At 44.0% G+C, this 20,638-nt stretch overlaps 1 protein-coding gene across 6 annotated transcripts in view; it reads right to left on the reverse strand.

The window, feature by feature from the left end:
* The window catches only part of SUSD1 (sushi domain containing 1), a 110,101-nt gene that overhangs the window by 51,701 nt on the left and 37,762 nt on the right, over positions 1-20,638 (reverse strand). For all 6 annotated transcript variants that reach the window (XM_075128849.1, XM_075128847.1, XM_048851118.2 and 3 more), the window contains 6 exons: positions 8,899-8,993; positions 7,208-7,394; positions 6,062-6,156; positions 5,662-5,848; positions 3,813-3,907; positions 1,745-1,934 (listed from right to left, as the gene is read on the reverse strand). In XM_075128849.1, the coding sequence (XP_074984950.1) occupies positions 1,745-1,934; positions 3,813-3,907; positions 5,662-5,848; positions 6,062-6,156; positions 7,208-7,394; positions 8,899-8,993 (849 nt within the window). The remainder of the gene's footprint in view (positions 1-1,744; positions 1,935-3,812; positions 3,908-5,661; positions 5,849-6,061; positions 6,157-7,207; positions 7,395-8,898; positions 8,994-20,638) is intronic.

Raw genomic sequence — 20,638 nt, forward strand, 5'->3', positions numbered from 1 at the left:
GGGCTTATTCTTCAGCAAGGGAGACTTAAAAAGTTTTTCCTAATGTCTAACCTAACTATAAGGGTAGTTAAACACTGGATAGGTTACTGAGGGAGGCTGTGGAATCCCCATCATTGGAGGTTTTTAGGAACAAGTTGGACAAACACCCACTAGGGGATTGTCTAGGTTTACTTGGTCCTGCCTCAGTGCAGTGGGCTGGATTTGATCACCTCATGGTCTCTTCCAGCCCTACATTTCTAGATTCCATGATTCCCCCACTTCCCTTTCAAGACAGATGCCTTGTACACCTTTCCTTTGGGGATTATTTTATTTCATTAATGAAATTAAGGCCTTTTTCACCAATTTAAACACTAACACTCAAGTCTGTCCTCACGGACATCGGTCTCCAACAGCAAGACAAAACATGATGTTCAAACAGCTATTTTTTAAAAGGCTTCAGCTCTCTCCAGAGCAGCTTCAAAAGGACTGCTGATGAGGAGAGAGTAAGATGTGAAATTCAGCTTAAAATAACAAAAAATGTTCAACATTTTACCCTGACTTCTTTTTTTGCACTCTGATTGGTATAGTCATATGATGGAAGCCGACATGGCAAACAAGTTCCAAGCTCTGAGCTACAACGTCATGGCCAGAAAATTTTGGTACATCTGCACAGGGATAAAAGACCCATGGCACGGCCGCAGCTGGCCCAGGTCAGCTGACTCAAGCTCATGAGCTCAGGCAGTGGGTCTAAAAATTGCTGTGTGGATATTCGGGCTTGGGATGGACCCTAAGCTTTGGGACCCTCCATCCTCACAACCCTAAGTCAGCTGACCCAGGCCAGCCATGGGGTTTTTATTGCATGGCCTTTTGCTGTGTAGGCATGGCCAGTTGGCAGGTTTCAATCTTTCCACCTTATTTTCTCTTTTCTAAAGATCAAGTGGGGGCACAAGGTATGTTTCTTTATGGGCTTGTCTATGTTGTGCATTAGACGACACCAGAGAGGTATAAATTCTCGTATGCACTAGCATATTCTGCACTAACTGGCCTGTGTATTTGTGCACACTAAAAAGTTCCCGAGCGTGCACTGATCTAGTCTGTAGGGAACTCTTAGTGCACACCAGCAGGGACCACATGGGCCAGTTAGCGTGCAGCACATTGTGTGTGCTAGAATTTACTCTCCTCTGGTGTGGGTTATTGCATCATATAGACAAGCCCCACATCTGCAGAAAGTCTTGGAAGCTTACAAATACTAAAGCCTTCTGAGTTTGCACTGTCCCTCCCCTCACCACACAAATATTTCTCCAAGAGTTAGGTGTGTTAATGCAACAGGCTAAACTTTCCTGTTTCAGTCTCTTGGTGAAAAGGAATGATCCTGTGATTAAAACACAGAGCAAGGAGTAAGGAGATCTCTTCATTATTTTCCAAGTGTTTTGATGCCCCTGATTACACAGTGTTTTATAAGTGCCATGTATGTTCAATAGTAATTATTTACATCAGAAGCACAAGGTTGTAAAGAGTGTGATTTTTGTTCATGGATTTAATCTCATTTAATTTTAAGCTTCCTGGACCATTCACATTTCATTTTAATTTTAGTCTTTGTCCAACATTTGCACCTCACATTTGGGCCTCAAGAGTTTGAGAGGTACAATGTATGAGAAAGCAAGAGAAAATGTTTTCTGATCCACCTAGGGTCCAAAAAATGAAATGAGACTCGCACACTGACTTACTTCTATGAGTTATAAAGGTTCCAAAGCATCATACCTACCTTCTGTCTTAATTGCTATAGTAATTAGGGCTGAGGTCCCCTTAGAGGATGCTGTAGTAATGTTCACCATGTAGTTAGCACCGGAGTTCAGCTCTAAACACACCTCTGGAGTCTCTTCACCTGTTGTGAAGTTAAATATCATTTCACGAGAGAATTCCTTCTGGTACCATCTTCGTCCCAATATACGAAACTGTTGTGGGATTTTTTTTAAAAAATGAGATGATTAAATTAGCAGTGGAATTCCAAAATTTAGAATGCTGGTTCGCTAAAGTCACGGCAGCCTACTTATCTCTGCTTTAATGGGACAGAAGTATGTGCTGAAGAGCTTTGCTGAGCAGAGATGGTTGACTCAGAGCCTTAATTTGTTCCCACCTACTGAAACGATTATTAAAATAATTAGCACTTGTCCTAGGCACTACCACAATACAAATCAGAATAAGCCACTCTCCACCAATGCTAACGCTATTATATCTGCTGTTAATTTTCCTGTACTTTTGCATATTTTTCTCTGCGGTCCACAAAAGCATCAACAGTTGGTGAACAACAGTGAACTAGAAGCTTCCATCTCATCTGACCTGCCTGGTGCAGTGAAATGAATGGCCAGGGTTTGTTTGAGATTAGGGCATGGATGAGGGTGATCTGATGGAGACTCAACATAGACAAGACTGCAGACCCTGTTACGCTTAACTATGCCTTTGTCACCTCCAGACTAAACTACTAAGAAGTGCTCTAAATGAAGCTGTTTGGAAGCTGAATTTAGTGCAAAATGGAACTGCTCAGTTACGTGCAAGAAGCACATTATCCCAGTGGTCTTTAGTTTGCATTCACTGCCTATTACCTGTTCAGTACAGATTCAAGGAATTGGTTTGGACCTGTAAAACCCTGATTTCAGGCAAGACTACTTTGTACACTGCCTCTTCCCCACCTCAGTTGTGAGCAACAAATGCATTCAAGCTAATGGTTCTTGTGGTGTATAAGAGAGGAGGATAGTGGCAGGTCATTTTCCAGGAATGGTCCCCAACTTTGGGATTTATTCCCAGTCTGGTCTGCTAGAGCTGGGAATTTTTAACCATCTGAACATGCTGTAAAAGTCAACTTTTTCTCTGGGCTTTTCACTGGGATATCACCATTGCCTGAATGTGGGAATTATCAGCATCGAATTATTAGTTTAAATTATCCAGGTTGGGCAATTCATTTCTATGCCTTTATATTTCACATTTTATTCTTATTTTTGCATATTTAAATATTTACAGAAGTACCTAGAGCTAAAGACAGGCCCTTTCAAAAAGTCACATAAATAAAATGAATCACACTAAAACAAGTTCTTTCGATTAATCTATTGAACTGGATGAGAGGTTTCAGTATATTCCTTCATTGCTCAAAACAAAAGTTCCCAACATCCGTGTGGGGTAGGAAATATGATCTGGTGCTCAGAGCCATGGACTGGGAATTAGAAGACATGGGTTCTGTTCCTGGCTCTGCCACAAATTTGTTGTGTGACCTTAGACAAGCCACTTTGCCTCTCAGTGACTTCAATGAGACTTAAGCATGTGTATAAGTGCTCTGCTGAATATGGATAATTTCCTGAACCAGAGCCTTAATTTCTTCCCACTTACTAAAATGATTAAAATTATTGTCATATGTTTGTACAGCTCCTAGCACAATGGGGCCCTGGTCCATGACTGGGTCCCCTAGGCACTTCTGCAACACAAAATATACAACAAACGACTCTCTCCCAACACTGTAGTATCTAACGGTACTATACCTGCTGTTAATTTCCCTGTAGCTTTTCATATTTCAACAGAGGTGTGCTCAAGCATTAGGGCCTCAGTCAAAGTTTGGTGAACCCTTTACCCAACCTGATGACGGGGATGTATTTTTTCCCCTCAGTCATTTACCCAGCCTCACTGAAAGTGCTATATGGTTCTTACTAGAATGAAAGAGCAATTTACCCTTTATTCAACACTATAGCAGACCCAGCTAAACAAATCTTCAAAACTGTTCAGCTGCCCAGATTAGTTCCAAAATTCCCCCTCACATGCACACACAGAAATTGTGTCTCACTTACTGTGTATGTTTCCTTTGTCCCAGCTCTTGCAACTTTTCTCTGCCACTTCACGCAGGTTTCATTAAATATGGACACATTGCTGAGCAATTCCTCTTCTGCATGCAGAAAAAGAAACACCGAAGGGAAATTTCTGCTGTTATCTTTACAATAAGCTCTAAGTACCATTCATCTCACCCTCTCTAATGTGCTCTGTGATGTGCCTCTTACAAGGGATAAAATAGGGCATGCAAAAATAGAAGGGATGTTTTAATTCCACTCTGTAGACTCCTGAAGTTATGAATATGAGATCAAAGTGAAGGAGCAAGTACAGCTCTAGAGATTATTTTGCTGAGTACCAATCTGGCAGAGAATGCCATGAATAATGAAAACAAAAACAAAGCTAGTTAGGTTTTGGTTTTTAGTGTATGACAGTTTCACTTCCACTGGCTGGAAAGTCCTGAAAAAGGACATGAAAGTCTATTCGTATCACAAGAAGATGACACTACTTCTATCTAGGCATTTACACCATGCTCATCTAAATGGCATCTTGTTTTAGGATTCTCCATTCACACTTGATCCTTCTTATATTGGTGGCCAACCCAGTATGAACAGGCTTTGGGAAGAAGTCTAGTTCTGCCTTGAGCACTCCGGCTAGTGCAGTATGTATGCCATTTGCATACTATGCTGGAATGAGCAAGTGTTTCTATATTCAGGGTAACGCACTTCACTAATGTGTGGGTGTACATGTAACAACACTGTCCTCTAGAAGCTGGAAAGCAAGAACAAATGTGTCTGATCTATAACTACTGACACCCACCAGAGAGATGCTCTCTGAGCTCAAGCTGCAGAGTGACTATTTTTGGATCTCACAAGACTGACTGGTTTATGGATCTTTAAATTGGTGTATGAAGCAGCTCTACAATATGAGGACTGCATCAGTTAACACAAATTATATGGCAATAAAAAAGGGAAACTGGATTAGGAAATGGTGCATTCCCAACGAACATCTGCAAAAAGGGAAAAAAGAGGCCTATGAAACTTTAAAGAAAACAACTTTTAAGAAATCACTTTAGGAAGGTTCACAGGATGATGTCTAGACTTGAAACAGTGCTTGCGGTCTGGGTTCATTCATTCTTTCATTCTTGATTGTTTTTTAAAGCATCCTTTTTATCTTTCTTCCCACAAGGCTATATACTTAGTGACGCGTTGTTATTAACAGTCACACTTCTACAGCATTGTAAATTCACAGGATATTTTGCATATCATGTAAAAAGATGTTTTATACCCCAAAGAAAATGCAAATCAAAAAGAACAAATCTTCCAGTACTTTGTCAAGCAAATCTCTCACGGCTGTCAATGGGCATTTTGCCAGAATACAGACCGTACGGTATTTATCCCTGATTTAGACAAGACAATTAGATATCCTCTTAATGCCCCTGCACATCTTCCAGTAACTCTGATGGGTTTTGAGAAGGAGCAATAAGAGAGGAACTTACTCCCTTAATGCGAATATTTAAGACTGATTGCCTCGTAGATTTGCTCCTCTACATGTCTTCTTCAAACCTCAAATGTCTCTCATTGGAACAGTCAGAATTCAAACCAAGTAAGCCTGTTATTATACACAGTCACTGCTCTAGAAACTTAACCTACTACTCTTATTATTATAATTTATTTGTATGATTATGGCACCTAGGAACCCCAGGACCAGGACTCCATTGTGATCGGTGCTGTACAAACACAGAACAAAAGTCAGTCTCTGCCCCCGAAGAGTTTACAATTCAAGTAAGAGACAAGAAACACCTGATGCATACCAGACAGACGGAAGAGTACAAGGAAACAATGAGACAATGTTCAGGAGAACAGCACTTACCAGTTGCTGGGAGCATTATGGGGATTTGTAACACAAGCTTGGTAGATGCCTCAGTGATAGTCAGAGTGTAGTTTACACCCAGGTGCAGAGGCAGGCACACCTCTGGGTTCTCTTCCTCTGTGGTGAAGTTAATCATCATTTCATGGGAGGACTTCAACAAGTATCCCTGTTGTTCCTGTATGTGAAACTATCACAGAAATAAACCAAACAAACTTTCAATAAGATCTTCAGAAAAACTCAGAGCTTCACACAGCTGTTTAAAAATCAGGTCAAATTACTAACTTTTTTCACAGCAATTTTTTTTTTTTTTTTTAGGATTATTAAAACTTCCACTAAAATCTTTCAGCCCAAACCTTATTTTTCTTTCCAGCTATCAATAAAAATTACATGTCTCACTCACGAGGTAGGTTTCCTTCACCCCAATTCTTCCAGAACGTCTCCTCCATTTCAAACAGGTATCATTAAATACTGAAACATTGCCGAATCCTTCCTCTTCTACAGAACAGAAGAAAAGAAAAAGTCATAGGCTCTCAAAAAACATTGCCCCTACACTGAGGTACAATTCCTCCTTATTGCATTTAAAAGCTAAACTGATGTTCTTGTTGTTTATAATTGATTATTTGCAGTAGCAGTTAGAAGCTCCTCTGTGCTATGCATGGTACTAACTAACACACTATACGAGGGCGCTCCTGCACTGAAGAGATGACAATCCAAACAGACAAGACAGATGAAGGGCCGGAGGGGAAAGTGAGGCTCTAAGCAGCAAAGTAACAAGGTCACACAGCAGGTCAATGGCAGGGCTGGGTCCCAGACCTGTGCTCTCTCCAGTGGGTCACGTTGCCTCTATAGTCTCTAAATGTTCCCCTCAGACCTGTATGGTGGATTTCAACTCTGATATTCTGCTCTGGTTTTATGCACTTATGTCTCACTATTAAGAATAGGAGAGCCAAGCACACACAGAGAGAACAATGCTGCACCCAAACTACACCTTGCTATTCTAAGTTATTTTTTTTCCCTTAAATGAATTGCATTTTATCTTGTTTTTTAAAATCTTTTTAAAAATATATGTTTATACCAGAAAATATTTTCCAGTAGTATCATCTTCTGCATTCGTATTTGCATTCAATGTACAGTTACCAATACAAAAACACGGCAAGTTTCATTTAAGCAATAAAACACAACACAGACAATGTATTTCTGTACACCTCGGATGATGCCCAACAGTGGAAAACTGAAGTTCTGACCATATACCTCTTGGTCCCTCCCACACAGCTTCCCTCCAGCAACTAACTGGCCTGACCATATCTCATGGTCCTTCCTTTCAAGGCCTACTTGGCCTGACCATACTTTATGGTCCTTCTCTCCAGCAACCATGTCATCTAGATTCCTCTAGAGCTTTGAATCCAGTAAATGTGTTACTCCCCACATTGGCAATCCCTCACCCACTTGACTACAGCCAGAATGAATCAGCCACATGAGCATATTTACTTTGAGCTGCCTTCCCTTAACGCTAACAGCTAGGTATATCAAACAACATGCCACTAACCAACTGTCTTGATTGTTACAGTGACTGGTCTTGAGGGCTCAGGAGACACTACAGTGATGTTCACAGTGTAGTTCATGCCTGCCTGTAGGTCTAGACACAGCTCTGGAGTCTCTTCCTCTGCCGTGAAGTTAAAAACTGCTTCATGAAAAAATGCCTCCTGATGCCGTCTTCGCCCTTGTATGTGAAACTTTTGAAGGAAAAGAAAGCCAAAATTTCAGTTCTATAGCACTTGCTGTGTATTTTATGAATGAGAGTATTGCGGTCAGCATGTGTGTTTTCTGTAACACCATGCAACCACCAGCATATTCTCTCATTTTATCATCTCTCGCCATCCTATCACCTTAACCTACGCAATGCAAATCTCTACTCCACCAACAAGCCCCTACTCTACTCATGGATTCGATTCTGTATTTGCAACTATATTCGTCTTGGCGTATTGATTGCTTTTTTATTATGTTAATCCATTTGTTCCTTATATTCTGTTGCATTAACCATTGTGCAACCCTGTTAACAGATTCTCTGCTATTTTCATTAAGTTGTTGCTCTATTCTCTATCATTTTCACACTGACATGAACCTGCTGGCCTGTTACCAGACACTGTGTGGACACGCAAGGCAACATTCAGCCAGCAGGACTCTGGAGAAAGCGAGCCGGAGTCCATCTGGGAGCAAGAGCTAGAGGCAACAGCCTGGAGCTGACCGTGGAGAGAAGGCCAAGCAGTTTAGGGACTGGCGGGTTGACAGCTGATCTCAGAAGCAGCCTATCACTGGTAAGGGGGCCACCAGTGGTAGCAGTGGATGGTGGATAACCAGGAGTGGGCTGTGGGGATGGACCTGAGCAAGATTACAGGAGCTGGATAAAAGGACTGAACTCTGGCTGGGGGGGATCTGCAGGCTAGTGCATGATTATCTCTGGCAGAGGGGCGACCTGGGGGGAGATTTCCTGAACTAGGCTTGAGGAGCACCAACTTGATGCTCCTGTACTGCACTGCCCTTAGGGGCTTCACTGGGACCTGTTGTGTGTTACAAATAAAAAATGACAAATGTATCTTAAAGCCAGGAGTAACTGCACTGTTTATCTATGGCAAAAAAAAAAAATAATAATAATAATAAAAAGCACATATAAGGCAAAAAATAAAGTCTGCAAGTGTTTACTGAAACCCACCAAAGCCTAATACCTGAAGCACTTGGCGCACCTATGGCTCTTGCACTGAGTGTGTGGTATACCCAGAACACTACCAAACACCTCAGGGACTGGGTGTCGCAGCACTCAAAATGACTCCCTATGTTGGGGTCCATTACAGTATGTTTGTTGCCATATTAATTCATTGGCTTCTGCTTCACAGGAGTCCTCCTGCTGCAAACGTTTCAGTAACTTCACCAAATAATTACTGCCAGAACTCCCATCAAATAATTACGGACTTTGAAGGCCACACTTTCAAGGGGCCCTCTAACACTGGAGCCACTCGTTCTCTGCCTGTGGAGTTTCCGCCCATCTGATCTCCTTTCATCACTGCACTCAAATGAGCACAAAAAGGACACTTTTTGGAAGGAGGAAATAGCGCAAACTGGGGACTACGTGGGAGGAAGTCAACAGAATGCAGTGTGGAAAATACCATTTTCAGCCAAACTGCCAATGTACCAAGGGATAGTCCTGTAATGGAGAAACCCCGATCATCCTGTCTTGCTTACCAAATACACCATCTTCAAGTTGGTTTCTCTAGTGCTCCTTCTCCACTTCACACAGGTTTGATTAAATATAGACACATTCCCAATGGCTGCCTTCACTGTAGGGGGAAGAGGGAAAATGAAAGTCATGCTAGATAAACTGAAAAGATACAGAAATAACAAATAACCAAAGTTAATATACACTACATTTGGAACCTCACCACATTAATTACCAGTGGTGTGTACTGAGGACATGGGAAACTAGCTCAGAAATACAAGCATTTGGGTAAAGAAAATCTCATCATCACAGGGAAAAAAGGCAGGTTAGAAAAAGATAAGTGAAATCAGTCTATAATAATCTACATAGAGAACCAAGGTATAAAAAGAACCATTAATGCAAGTGATGCATAGCCCTGAAACTGAGAGTTTAGGATGGGACCTTTTTCCTCCCTTAAATTCAGATTAGATCTTTGCATGGGGATGCTGTGAAGGCCAAAACTAGAACTGGGTTTAAAAAAAAAAAAAGTTCATGGAGGCTAGGTCCATCAATGGCTATTAGTCAAGATAGTCAGGAAAACAACCCCATGCACTGAATGTCCCTAAGCCTCTGACTGCCAGATGCTGGGACTGGGTTACGGGGACTGGATCACTCAAATTGCCCTGTTTTGTTCATTCCCTCTGAAACATCTGGAATCAGCCACTGTCGGAAGACAGGTTTCAGAGTAGCAGCCGTGTTAGTCTGTATCCACAAAAAGAAAAGGAGGACTTGTGGCACCTTAGAGACTAACAAATAAATCTGTTAGTCTCTAAGGTGCCACAAGTCCTCCTTTTCTTTTTGTCGGAAGACAGGATACTGAGCTAGACACACCACTGGTCTGATCCAGTATGGTCATTCTTATGTTATGTTATCATTGAGCCACACTTCGCTTAGATCATCCAGCATTGAGTTCCACAGGTTAGTTATTCACCGTGTAGTAAAGTGTTTCCTTTTAATTGTTTGCTGCCATTTCACAAAGAATAATTAATTATTCTATTTAAAAAAATGAAATTCCCTGTATTTTAAAGATGCTGGGATGACAGCCCAGGAAATAGTAGTCCTCTCTTTAAGCCACAGACTGGCCTGAGCATAGGACAGCATGAGCAGCAGTAATGCAAGTTTCCCCACCAGTATACTCTTCCCCCCAATAACTCTATAACTAAGGGTATGTCTACACTACAAAATTAGGTCAATTTTATAGAAGTCGATTTTTAGAATTTGATTTTATACAGTTGATTGCGTATGTCCACACAAAGAGCATTAAGTCGGTGGCATGCATCCTCACTACTGTGGCTAGCATCGACTTACGGAGCGGTGCACTGTGGGTAGCTATCCCACAGTTCCCGCAGTCTCCGCTGCCCATTGGAATTCTGAGTTAAGCTCCCAATGCCTGATGGGGAAAAAACCTTGTCACGGGTGGTTATGGGTACATGTCATCAGTCACCCCTCCCTCCATGAAAGCAACGGCAAACAATCATTTCGTGCCTTTTTTCCTGGGTTACCCATGCAGACGCCATACCATGGCAAGCATGGAGCCCGCTCAGCTCACTGTCACCACTGCTGTTGCAGCAGACAGTGCAATAGGACTGGTAGCCATCCTCGTCGGACATGTAGCTTGGCCATCTTCTCTGCCCAGCTCCTAGCAACTTCCAGGGCATGGTATACGGCTCCACTGCTTCTGCTGCAACTCTGCTCTCCTGTGAGCTGGAGGCTTCTGCCTCAGGCTGCTCTCCCAGCCAGCAGCACCGCACGATCGCGCCTACCCCTTGCTCCCACGGCTCATGAAGCCTGGACTTTAGTAAGGAGCAGTACAACTATAGGCTGAGCAAGTGCAGAATGGTGGTAGAATGTGCATTTGGACATTTAAAAGCACGCTGGCGCTGTTAGTCAGACCTCAGTGCAACCAACATTCCCACTGTTATTGCTGCTTGCTGTGTGCTCCATAATATCTGTGAGAGTAAGGGGGAAAACGTTTATGGTGGGGTGGGAGGTTGAGGCAAATTGCCTGGCATCCGATTTTGAGCAGCCAGACACCAGGGCAATTAGAAGAGCACAGCAAGGTGCGCTGCGCATCAGAGAGACTTTGAAAACCAGTTTCATGACTGGCCAGGCTTCGGTGTGACAGTTGTTTGTATTTCTCTTTGATGCAAACCCGCCCCCTTTGTTGATTTTAATTCTCTGTAAGTCAACCACCCTCCCCCCTTCGAAATAAAGTAACTATTGTTTTGAACCCATGCATTCTTTCTTTATTAATTAAAAAAAATGAGATAACTGACAAGGTAGCCCCGGTGGGGTGGGGGAGGAGGGAAGGACAAGGCCACATTGCTTATTGTAGCCACACTAAAAATCGAACTGTTCGAGTGACAGCCTTCTGTTGCTTGGGGCCATCCTCTGGAGTGGAGTGGCTGGGTGCCCGGAGCCTCCCCCCCGCCGCGTTCTTGGGCGTCTGGGTGAGGAGGCTATGGAACATGAGGAGGAGGGTTGGCAGTTATACAGGGGTCTGTGCTCTTGTTGGCTTTCCTGCAGCTCCAACAGACCCTTCATCATGTCCATTTGCTCCCCCAACAGACACTTCATCATGTCCGTTTGCTACCCATTAGCCTCAGCATCACGTCCTGCCTCTGCTCTTCGTGCTCACTTAATTATTTCCTGGCCTCTGCCACTGAATGCCTCCATGCATTAAGCTGTGCCATATCAGCGCGAGAGGACTGCATGAGCTCAGAAAACACGTCATCGCGAGTGCGTTTTTTTCGCCTTCTAATCTGCGATAACCTCAGGGACGGAGATGATAGGGGGAGCGCAGAAACATTCTACGCGCTACGATTCTGGGGGGACTGCATGGTCCACCTGTCCTGCTGAGTTTGCCACGCTGACCAAACAGGAAAATTAAATATGAAAGTTCCCGGGGCTTTTCCTGTGTACCTGGCTAGTGCATCGGAGTTCAAAGTGCTGTCCAGAGCAGTCACAATGGAGCACTCTGGGATAGCTTCCGGAGGCCAATACCGTCGATTTGCGTCCGCACTACCCCAAATTCGACCCAGGAAGGTCAATTTTAGTGCTATTCCGCTCGTCGGGCAGGAGTACAGAAGTCAATTTTAAGAGCCCTTTAAGTCGACAGAATGGGGTTGGTTGCGTGGACGCAGTCATTTTTAAATCTACCTAATGTGGCTAAATTTGACCTAACCCCGTAGTGTAGACCAGGGCTAAGATGGAACAGCAATTTAGTCTCCATGCCTATTCAAGCTTTGGCCTCTTTGCTAAATTGGAGACAAATTTGTCATTCCATGCATTGCAAGGAGGATATCAATCCAAGCAGCAAATCTTGGTCACTACCAACCTCAGCCAGGCTCAAACCAGTGATTTAGAGCTGAAAGGTTCTGCATCCCATTACTACAGATGGTCCAGAATTGGACCCACTTATCTGAACGTCCATTGCCCAACTCCTAGCCCCAGATTTAGAGGTTCAGATAGACGGGTACTGAGATCCTAAGTCCATACCTGGTTTTTGTTTTGACGAAGTAGTTCCCTGAGCCGTGCAGTCCCCTCAATACATTCTTTTATAATTTTGTACATCCCCTTGTTTCTCTCTTATGCAAGAACTTAAACACAAGTGTCTGAATAACCTTTATTATACCAATTTGTTATTTTTATATTCCTCTACTAAATCTCCTCATCCATTTCTTCTTTTCAGATTAAATAATCCCTTCTTTTAAAATCTCTCCTTGTATAGAAGTTACTGCTTTTGTCTGCTCTGAAAACACCCAACCCATTAGCCACGGTCATTTCCCTTTATTGAGCGTTTTCTATTTGTGATGTCTTTTTTAGATAAGGTGACTGAAATTCTCTGAAAAACTAACCAAACATTAGGCAGGAAACCTTTTTATGCAGCTGTATTCAAGTATAATTTTATCCAAAAGATCATAACAAGCCATAGAAAATCCAACCCCTATTCTAATTCAGCAATAAATAACCAAATTGTATATGCTTTCAAAAGACAGTATTTTTCATCTCTTTCTCTTGTATACTGCAGGTGCTCTCTTAATGGCCATCTTGTTTCTGTGCAACTATACAAGAACTGATGTTTAATCAGTGTAAGAAATATACTATCCAGTACCATGCGATACGAAGGCATCTACTCTCTTGTCTAATGTACACTAGGTATGTACTGTGATTAATAAACATAGCAGGCTGTAGCATGTAAGTAAGGACTGAACATGCTTAATATCCACTTCAACTCAAGACTCCCATATGAAATAGGAGAAGTTGAAAGGAATTATTTCCTTTAGTTTAAGAAAAGGAACTTGAACTTGTCCTTAATGTAGAAGGCCACTGGATGACACTGTTGTTCCATAAAATTCAAGTTCAAAAGCAAAGCTGGTACTGTAAACCTCTTAATATCTACTGCATCCAGCCCAACATCCACCTCAAGTGGAAGATTTCGGAAAACAGGAGGTAAAGGGATGGGGACCAGGGCAAGGGCAAGGGCATGGAGGGAAGTGCTGGAGGAGTCAGCGGTCATGAGAGAATGCAGGAAGAGGGAAAAGAGGGGAAGTGTCACAAAGGCTGGTAAAAGTCAGGGAAGGGAGCTGGTTGGAAGAGATAAGAGGGAGAAAAACAAAAGGAAAGAGAAAAATGACCTAAAGATGAAATTGGGAGCTGGAAGAAAAGAAATGGGATGAGAACAAGAGAAACAAAGAAGGAAATGACTCTAAGGCTAGGATCTTATCTATTCATTTTCCAGCACTTATTAAATTCTCTGGCAGAAAGCAGAGAGCTCACTTTAAACCAGCGCACAGGGAGGAACTTTCATACCGAATATGGTCAACCCAGGCATAGGTGCTGGAACTAGGAGTGCTGCCACACCCATGGGTGGTGGGTGGAGCTTCCAGCTCCGCCCCTTTCACCCATGCCCTCCTCATGGCTGGAGCCATGAGACCCCCTGCCTCCCCTCCCACGGCCAGACCCCAAGCCTCCTGCCCCCGCCGCCCAGAGGAGCCCCAGGCTGGACCAGCCGAAGCCCGAGCCGCCCCTGCTCGGAGAAGCCGGGGGCTGGCTGCAGCCATGCCATGCCTCCCCTCCCTGGACCCAACCCACCCACTGCCCAGGGGAAAAGCATCTGTAGAAGACGTTTTGATATGCCCCAGGCAGGTTCTGGGGTGGCTGAGGAGGCGGCATGTGCTACTCAGCCACCCCGGAACTTGCATGGGGCATAATAAAGCAAAAACTTCGCCGCCAAACCCCACAACTGGACCCAAACCCCGCTGAGCCTCCTCTGGCCTATTATACCTGCCACCCATGGCCGCATCCTCTGGCTTGAAGTGGTTTCCATCATACACAGGGTTTACAGTTTGGTTCAATGGCTCTCAGCACCCCCACTATACGAACTGTTCCAGCACCCCTGAACGCAGTGGAAAGGCTGAGTCTTCAGACAGATAAACGTCCACCCTGGGCACATCAGCTTTCTCTCCACTTGCCTACTTTCAACTCAAACACTGCCCGCACCTACAGGGCAAGTATAGTGCCAATGTAACCACCTCAGCTGCCATGCTCCAAGACAGGGGTTCTCAAACGGTGCGTCGGGACCCCAAAGTGGGTTGCAACCCCACCAGGGCTGGTGTTAGCTCTGGGCCCCAGCAAGTCTGAAGCCCATGCCCAAACCGTACCACCCATGGCTCTGGCCCCACAGCCTGGGGTGGCAGGGCTCAGGGGGGCTCAGTCTTCAGTCCCCCCTCCTGGAGTTGTGTAGTAATTTTTGTTGTCAGAAGGGGGTCATGGTGCAATGAAGTTTGAGAACCACTGCTCTAAGGGGACCACTTTTATAGCTGAGGGTAGTTCAGTTTCCCTGATCAATGCAATCCTTGAGTTCTCTGCCTGCTAAGACCATCAATGACACTGCCAACTGGTGCCATTCGTAGTGACTGATGGTTTTGTGATGCAGAGAACAGTCTACCAGGAACATACCTAAGACCACCAGCTCCTTTCATATGTGTCACCAACCAGCCCTCAGATGGTAGCGACTTAGGGCCATGACTGACCTGAGCCAGATCAGAATCTGTGGCTTAGCGGTAAAAGATTCTGTAGCCCATTGCAGTCAGAAACACCTGCACAAAACAAACTCCACTTCCATTACATTCCCTTCTAAAAAATAGCTAAAAGAACATCCATACACTCAATTCACGCATAAAGACAGCTTTCCCTCAGCCACTTCCACACATTCACAGGATTTAGGACAGAGAGGAAAAACAAATACTTTCTTCTCCTTTTCTTCTCTTTTGCTTTTTTCATTGCAGCAACATATGCAAATGATACACAACAGATGCTATCTGCTACTACCTTGTAGAACACACGTTCAGGGAAGATAATCAGAATTACAGCAAACAGTGTTTCAGTGACAGCATCTATCCAAGCTTTTCTAATGCACCTATTACCATAGAACCTAGACACTTTCTTCTCCATAGTTCTCTCCTCTTTTATGGAGTGGGAGGTGTTTATGGACAGTATTTATTTGACAAGGATACAGCCTATATATTCTCCATAACTTTTTATAGTATATTATGGGAAGTGTTTATGAGCATTTTCATGTTTAATTAATTATTGCTTATAAAGTTTCAACAGAACCCTAACTATGAAGCTGCAAGGGGACTTCCACAATTCAGCTTAACTTCTCCCTCCACAAACTAAATGTGCAGATAGCTCACAGACAAATTGCAAAGTTATAGGCAGTCATGTAGGAAGGAACAGAGGGAGAGCTAATGATTTACTACTTCCTTCAGTCTAAAAACGTTACCAGGATACAACAGGGGCAAAGTAATTCATAGGTTGGAGCAAAGTGACCAAAAACAGGAGTAGGAGATGCAATTGTGATCATGTTCACAATGGAAAGATATATTAATTATACAAAAAGTAATGGCGTCAGAATGGACTGGATTAGGTGGGCTGGAACTGCATGGCCTACCATGCCTGGCCTCCCCCCACCTGAAAGAGATTTCTGAATTAAGAATTGATATCTGCAATCAGAAATTCTGTAATTATTAACTTGGTTTCAAACATAAAAAGCTAAAGTAGCCTGCTGAACAAAAAGATAAGACTGTTTTGTTTTTTGTTATAGCTGGATCCTATCTCTTTGATCTAAGAAACAATGGCTCCTATAAAAGCAGATTCCACCTGTGATTTTCCAGGCCACTAAAGGAGTTATCAGATTATCAACTGTCTGGATTTAATGTTTCACATTAGCCCTTTATGAGAACTTGGACCAATCAGATTCTTTTAATCTCTCACTATTATTATTCTAAGGGGGTCGGACTCCCAGAAAGCTGGGGGTGTCGAATCAGTGCCCTCAGGTCTGAGCGACACCTTTTCTAATTAGATTCCGTACTGATGAGAATGAATTATTTATACACAGCTGGGACTAAAAATTAGGTGTGCAGCAAGAGGCTCACAGAAGCATCTGAATAGGAATATGGAAAACTAACCCCTTCGTTGTGGGTTAGAAACCGCTGACAACAGCCTTGCGAAATTGTCATGAAAATAGACCACATTTACACACCAGCCCTTTGCTATAATGATAGAGGCAAACATACAATTAGTGATATTTTACTCAGTCTTTAAAATGTAACTCACCCTGTGACCAGGAATAGACATAGCAGATATTTAAGGATTCCAGCAATCAGGCAAACCCGCAGGTGAGAATGGTGAGAGTAGCTGGGCTGTTAGGGTGCAGCGAGGAGGCCGGGGGAGAGAACACCTACCTGCAGTTTAAGAGGGTGTAGGCTTACAGCTAGGACCAAAGACTTTGCCTGGCTACCAGGGAGCATGTGAGGCCATCAAAAGTGGGTACACAGGAGGAAACTGTGAGGGAAGGAAAGCCTGGTTCAGGGATCAAAGAAGATTCTGATGGTGTCCTATTGCGGGAAGTGACACAGATAGTGAAGCTGTCTCTGTTGGAAGGGAAAATCCAAGGTAAAATGCTGATTATGTTTGACAGATTCCAAAATGGATGACTCATAGGTGATACACAGGCATGGCCACACCAACAGGACAACGCGCTTTTGTCAAATCATAGCAGCCCTGTCAAGGTTCCTCCCCCACTCTGAACTCTAGGGTACAGATGTGGGGACCTGCATGAAAAACCTCCTAAGCTTATCTTTACCAGCTTAGGTCAAAACTTCCCCAAGGTACAAAATATTACACCCGTTATCCTTGGAATGGCCGCTACCACCACCAAACTAATACTGGTTACTGGGGAAGAGCTGTTTGGACGCGTCTTTCCCCCCAAAATACTTCCCAAAACCTTGCACCCCACTTCCTGGACAAGGTTTGGTAAAAAGCCTCACCAATTTGCCTAGGTGACTACAGACCCAGACCCTTGGATCTTAAGAACAATGAACAATCCTCCCAACACTTGCACCCCCCCCTCTCCTGGGAAATGTTGGATAAAAAGCCTCACCAATTTGCATAGGTGACCACAGACCCAAACCCTTGGATCTGAGAACAATGAAAAAGCATTCAGTTTTTTACAAGAAGACTTTTAATAAAAAATAGCAGTAAATAGAAATAAAGAAATCCCCCCTGTAAAATCAGGATGGTAGATATCTTACAGGGTAATTAGATTCAAAAACATAGAGAACCCCTCTAGGCAAAACCTTAAGTTACAAAAAAGATATACAGACAGAAATAGTTATTCTATTCAGCACAATTCTTTTCTCAGCCATTTAAAGAAATCATAATCTAACACATACCTAGCTAGATTACTTACTAAAAGTTCTAAGCCTCCATTCCTGTTCTGTCCCTGGCCAAGACGACTACAGACAGACAACAGACCCTTTGTTCCTCTCCCTCCTCCCAGCTTTTGAAAGTATCTTGTCTCCTCATTGGTCATTTTGGTCAGGTGCCAGCGAGGTTACCTTTAGCTTCTTAACCCTTTACAGGTGAGAGGAGCTTTCCCCTGGCCAGGAGGGATTTCAAAGGGGTTTACCCTTCCCTTTATTTTTATGACACGCCCCCCAAATCTCAGCTAGGGTGAAACACTGGCTGGGATTTCTTCCTGGAGCTCTAGGAAAAACAGAGTTAATAAGACACATGCATCTCTAAATATACTACCAAGTACATAAAGACTAACAATATTTTCCACATCTCAAGGACGATTTTAACCAGTTGATTCTGGGAAACTTTCACGGGAGAGTGCATCAGCCACTTTGTTAGAAGCTCCTGAGATGTGTTGGATGTCGAAATCAAAATCTTGGAGAGCTAAACTCCACCGAAGAAGTTTTTTGTTAGTTTCTTTGACGGTGTGAAGCCACTTTAGTGCAGCATGGTTGGTTTGCAGGTGGAAACGCCGTCCCCAAACATATGGGCGTAGCTTTTCCAGAGCGTAGACAATGGCATAACATTCTTTTTCAGTGACTGACCAGTTGCTTTCCCTTTCAGACAGTTTTTTGCTGAGAAACACTACAGGGTGGAATTCTTGATCAGGTCCTTTCTGCATTAAAACTGCTCCCACACCACGCTCGGATGCATCTGTGGTTACTAGGAACGGTTTGTCAAAGTCTGGGGCCCTTAGTACAGGGTCAGACATGAGTGTCGCTTTAAGCTTGTTAAAGGCCTTCTGACACTTTCCGGTCCACTGAACAGCATTTGGCTGTTTCTTTTTGGTTAGGTCTGTCAGTGGGGCAGCGATTTGGCTGTAGTGCGGTACAAATCGTCTGTAATAACCGGCCAAGCCTAAGAAGGATTGAACCTGTTTCTTTGACTTTGGGACAGGCCACTTTTGGATAGCATCCACTTTGGCCTGTAGGGGGCTGATAGTTCCTTGACCCACCTGGTGTCCAAGGTAAGTCACTCTGTTTAGGCCTATTTGACACTTCTTAGCCTTAACAGTTAGTCCTGCCTCCCTTATGCGCTCAAGGACTTTTTGTAGATGTTCCAGGTGGTCCGCCCAGGAATCCGAAAATATGGCCACATCGTCAAGGTAGGCGACTGCATATTCTCCTAATCCTGCTAGGAGACCATCTACAAGTCTTTGGAAAGTGGCGGGTGCATTTCGCAGCCCGAAAGGGAGTACATTAAATTCATACAACCCGAGATGTGTGGTGAAGGCTGACCTTTCCTTGGCAGATTCATCTAGCGGTACCTGCCAGTACCCCTTGGTTAAGTCCAAGGTAGAGATGAACTGGGCTCGTCCCAGTTTCTCTAATAGTTCATCTGTGCGTGGCACTGGATAGTTGTCTGGGCGAGTTACAGCATTTAGCTTACGGTAGTCCACGCAAAAACGTATTTCCCCATCTGGTTTGGGAACTAGAACCACTGGAGATGCCCATGCACTTTCAGAGGGGCGGATTACACCCATCTGTAACATATCCTGGATCTCCCGTTCTATAGCAGTTTTAGCTTGAGGAGACACCCGGTAAGGTTGGACCCTAATTGGGTGAGCATTACCTGTGTCAATGGAGTGGTATGCCCGTTCAGTCAGTCCTGGGGTGGCTGAGAACGTTGGCGCGTAGCTAGTGCACAGCTCCTGGATCTGCTGTCGCTGCATACGCCCAAGGGTCATGGAGAGGTTCACCTCTTCCACACCACCACCACATTTCCCTTCGTAGTAAACACCTTCAGGCCACTCAGCGTCGTCTCCTCCCTGGGCTGTAAACTGACAAACCTTTAATTCTCTGGAATAAAAGGGCTTTAGAGAATTAATATGGTACACCTTAGGCTTTCGGTTGGAGGTGGGGAATGCTATGAGATAATTAACAGCTCCCAGGCGCTCCTGGACCATGAATGGCCCTTCCCACGATGCTTCCATTTTATGGGCCTGGAGCGCCTTTAAGACCATGACCTGGTCTCCTACTTTGAAGGAACGCTCTCTGGCATGTTTATCATACCAGGCTTTTTGCTCTTTTTGAGCATCCTGTAAGTTTTCTCTAGCAAGGGCTAAAGAGGTTCGGAGGGTGTTTTCTAGGTTGGTTACAAAGTCCAGAATGTTAGTTCCTGGAGACGGTGTAAATCCCTCCCATTGCTGCTTCACCAACTGCAATGGCCCCTTAACCTCACGGCCATATACAAGTTCAAATGGGGAAAACCCTAAACTGGGATGTGGTACAGCTCTGTAGGCAAAGAGCAACTGCTGCAACACTAGGTCCCAATCATTGGAGTGCTCATTTACAAATTTACGTATCATGGCCCCCAAAGTTCCATTAAACTTCTCCACCATGCCATTTGTTTGATGGTGGTAAGGAGTGGCAACCAAGTGATTTACCCCATGAGCTTCCCAAAGGTTTTTCATAGTTCCTGCCAGGAAATTAGTCCCTGCATCTGTGAGGATGTCGGAGGGCCAACCTACCCTGGCAAAAATGTCTGCTAGTGCCTGACACACACTTTTAGCCCTGGTGTTGCTTAGAGCTACTGCTTCCGGCCATCGGGTGGCAAAATCCATGAAAGTCAGTATGTACTGCTTTCCTCTGGGTGTCTTTTTCGGAAAAGGACCCAGAATATCCACAGCTACTCGCTGAAATGGAACTTCAATGATGGGGAGGGGTTGTAGAGGGGCTTTGACCTGGTCTTGGGGTTTTCCCACTCTTTGGCACACCTCACAAGACTGGACATAGGTAGAAACATCCTTGCCCATTCCCTCCCAGTGGAATGACCCCCCCAAACGGTCTTTGGTCCTGTTCACCCCAGCATGGCCACTAGGGTGATCATGGGCTAAGCTCAAGAGCTTGGCCCGGTATTTAGTTG

Source organism: Caretta caretta, chromosome 5 (assembly GCF_965140235.1).
Source record: "Caretta caretta isolate rCarCar2 chromosome 5, rCarCar1.hap1, whole genome shotgun sequence".
NCBI classification, from domain to species: Eukaryota; Metazoa; Chordata; order Testudines; family Cheloniidae; genus Caretta; species Caretta caretta.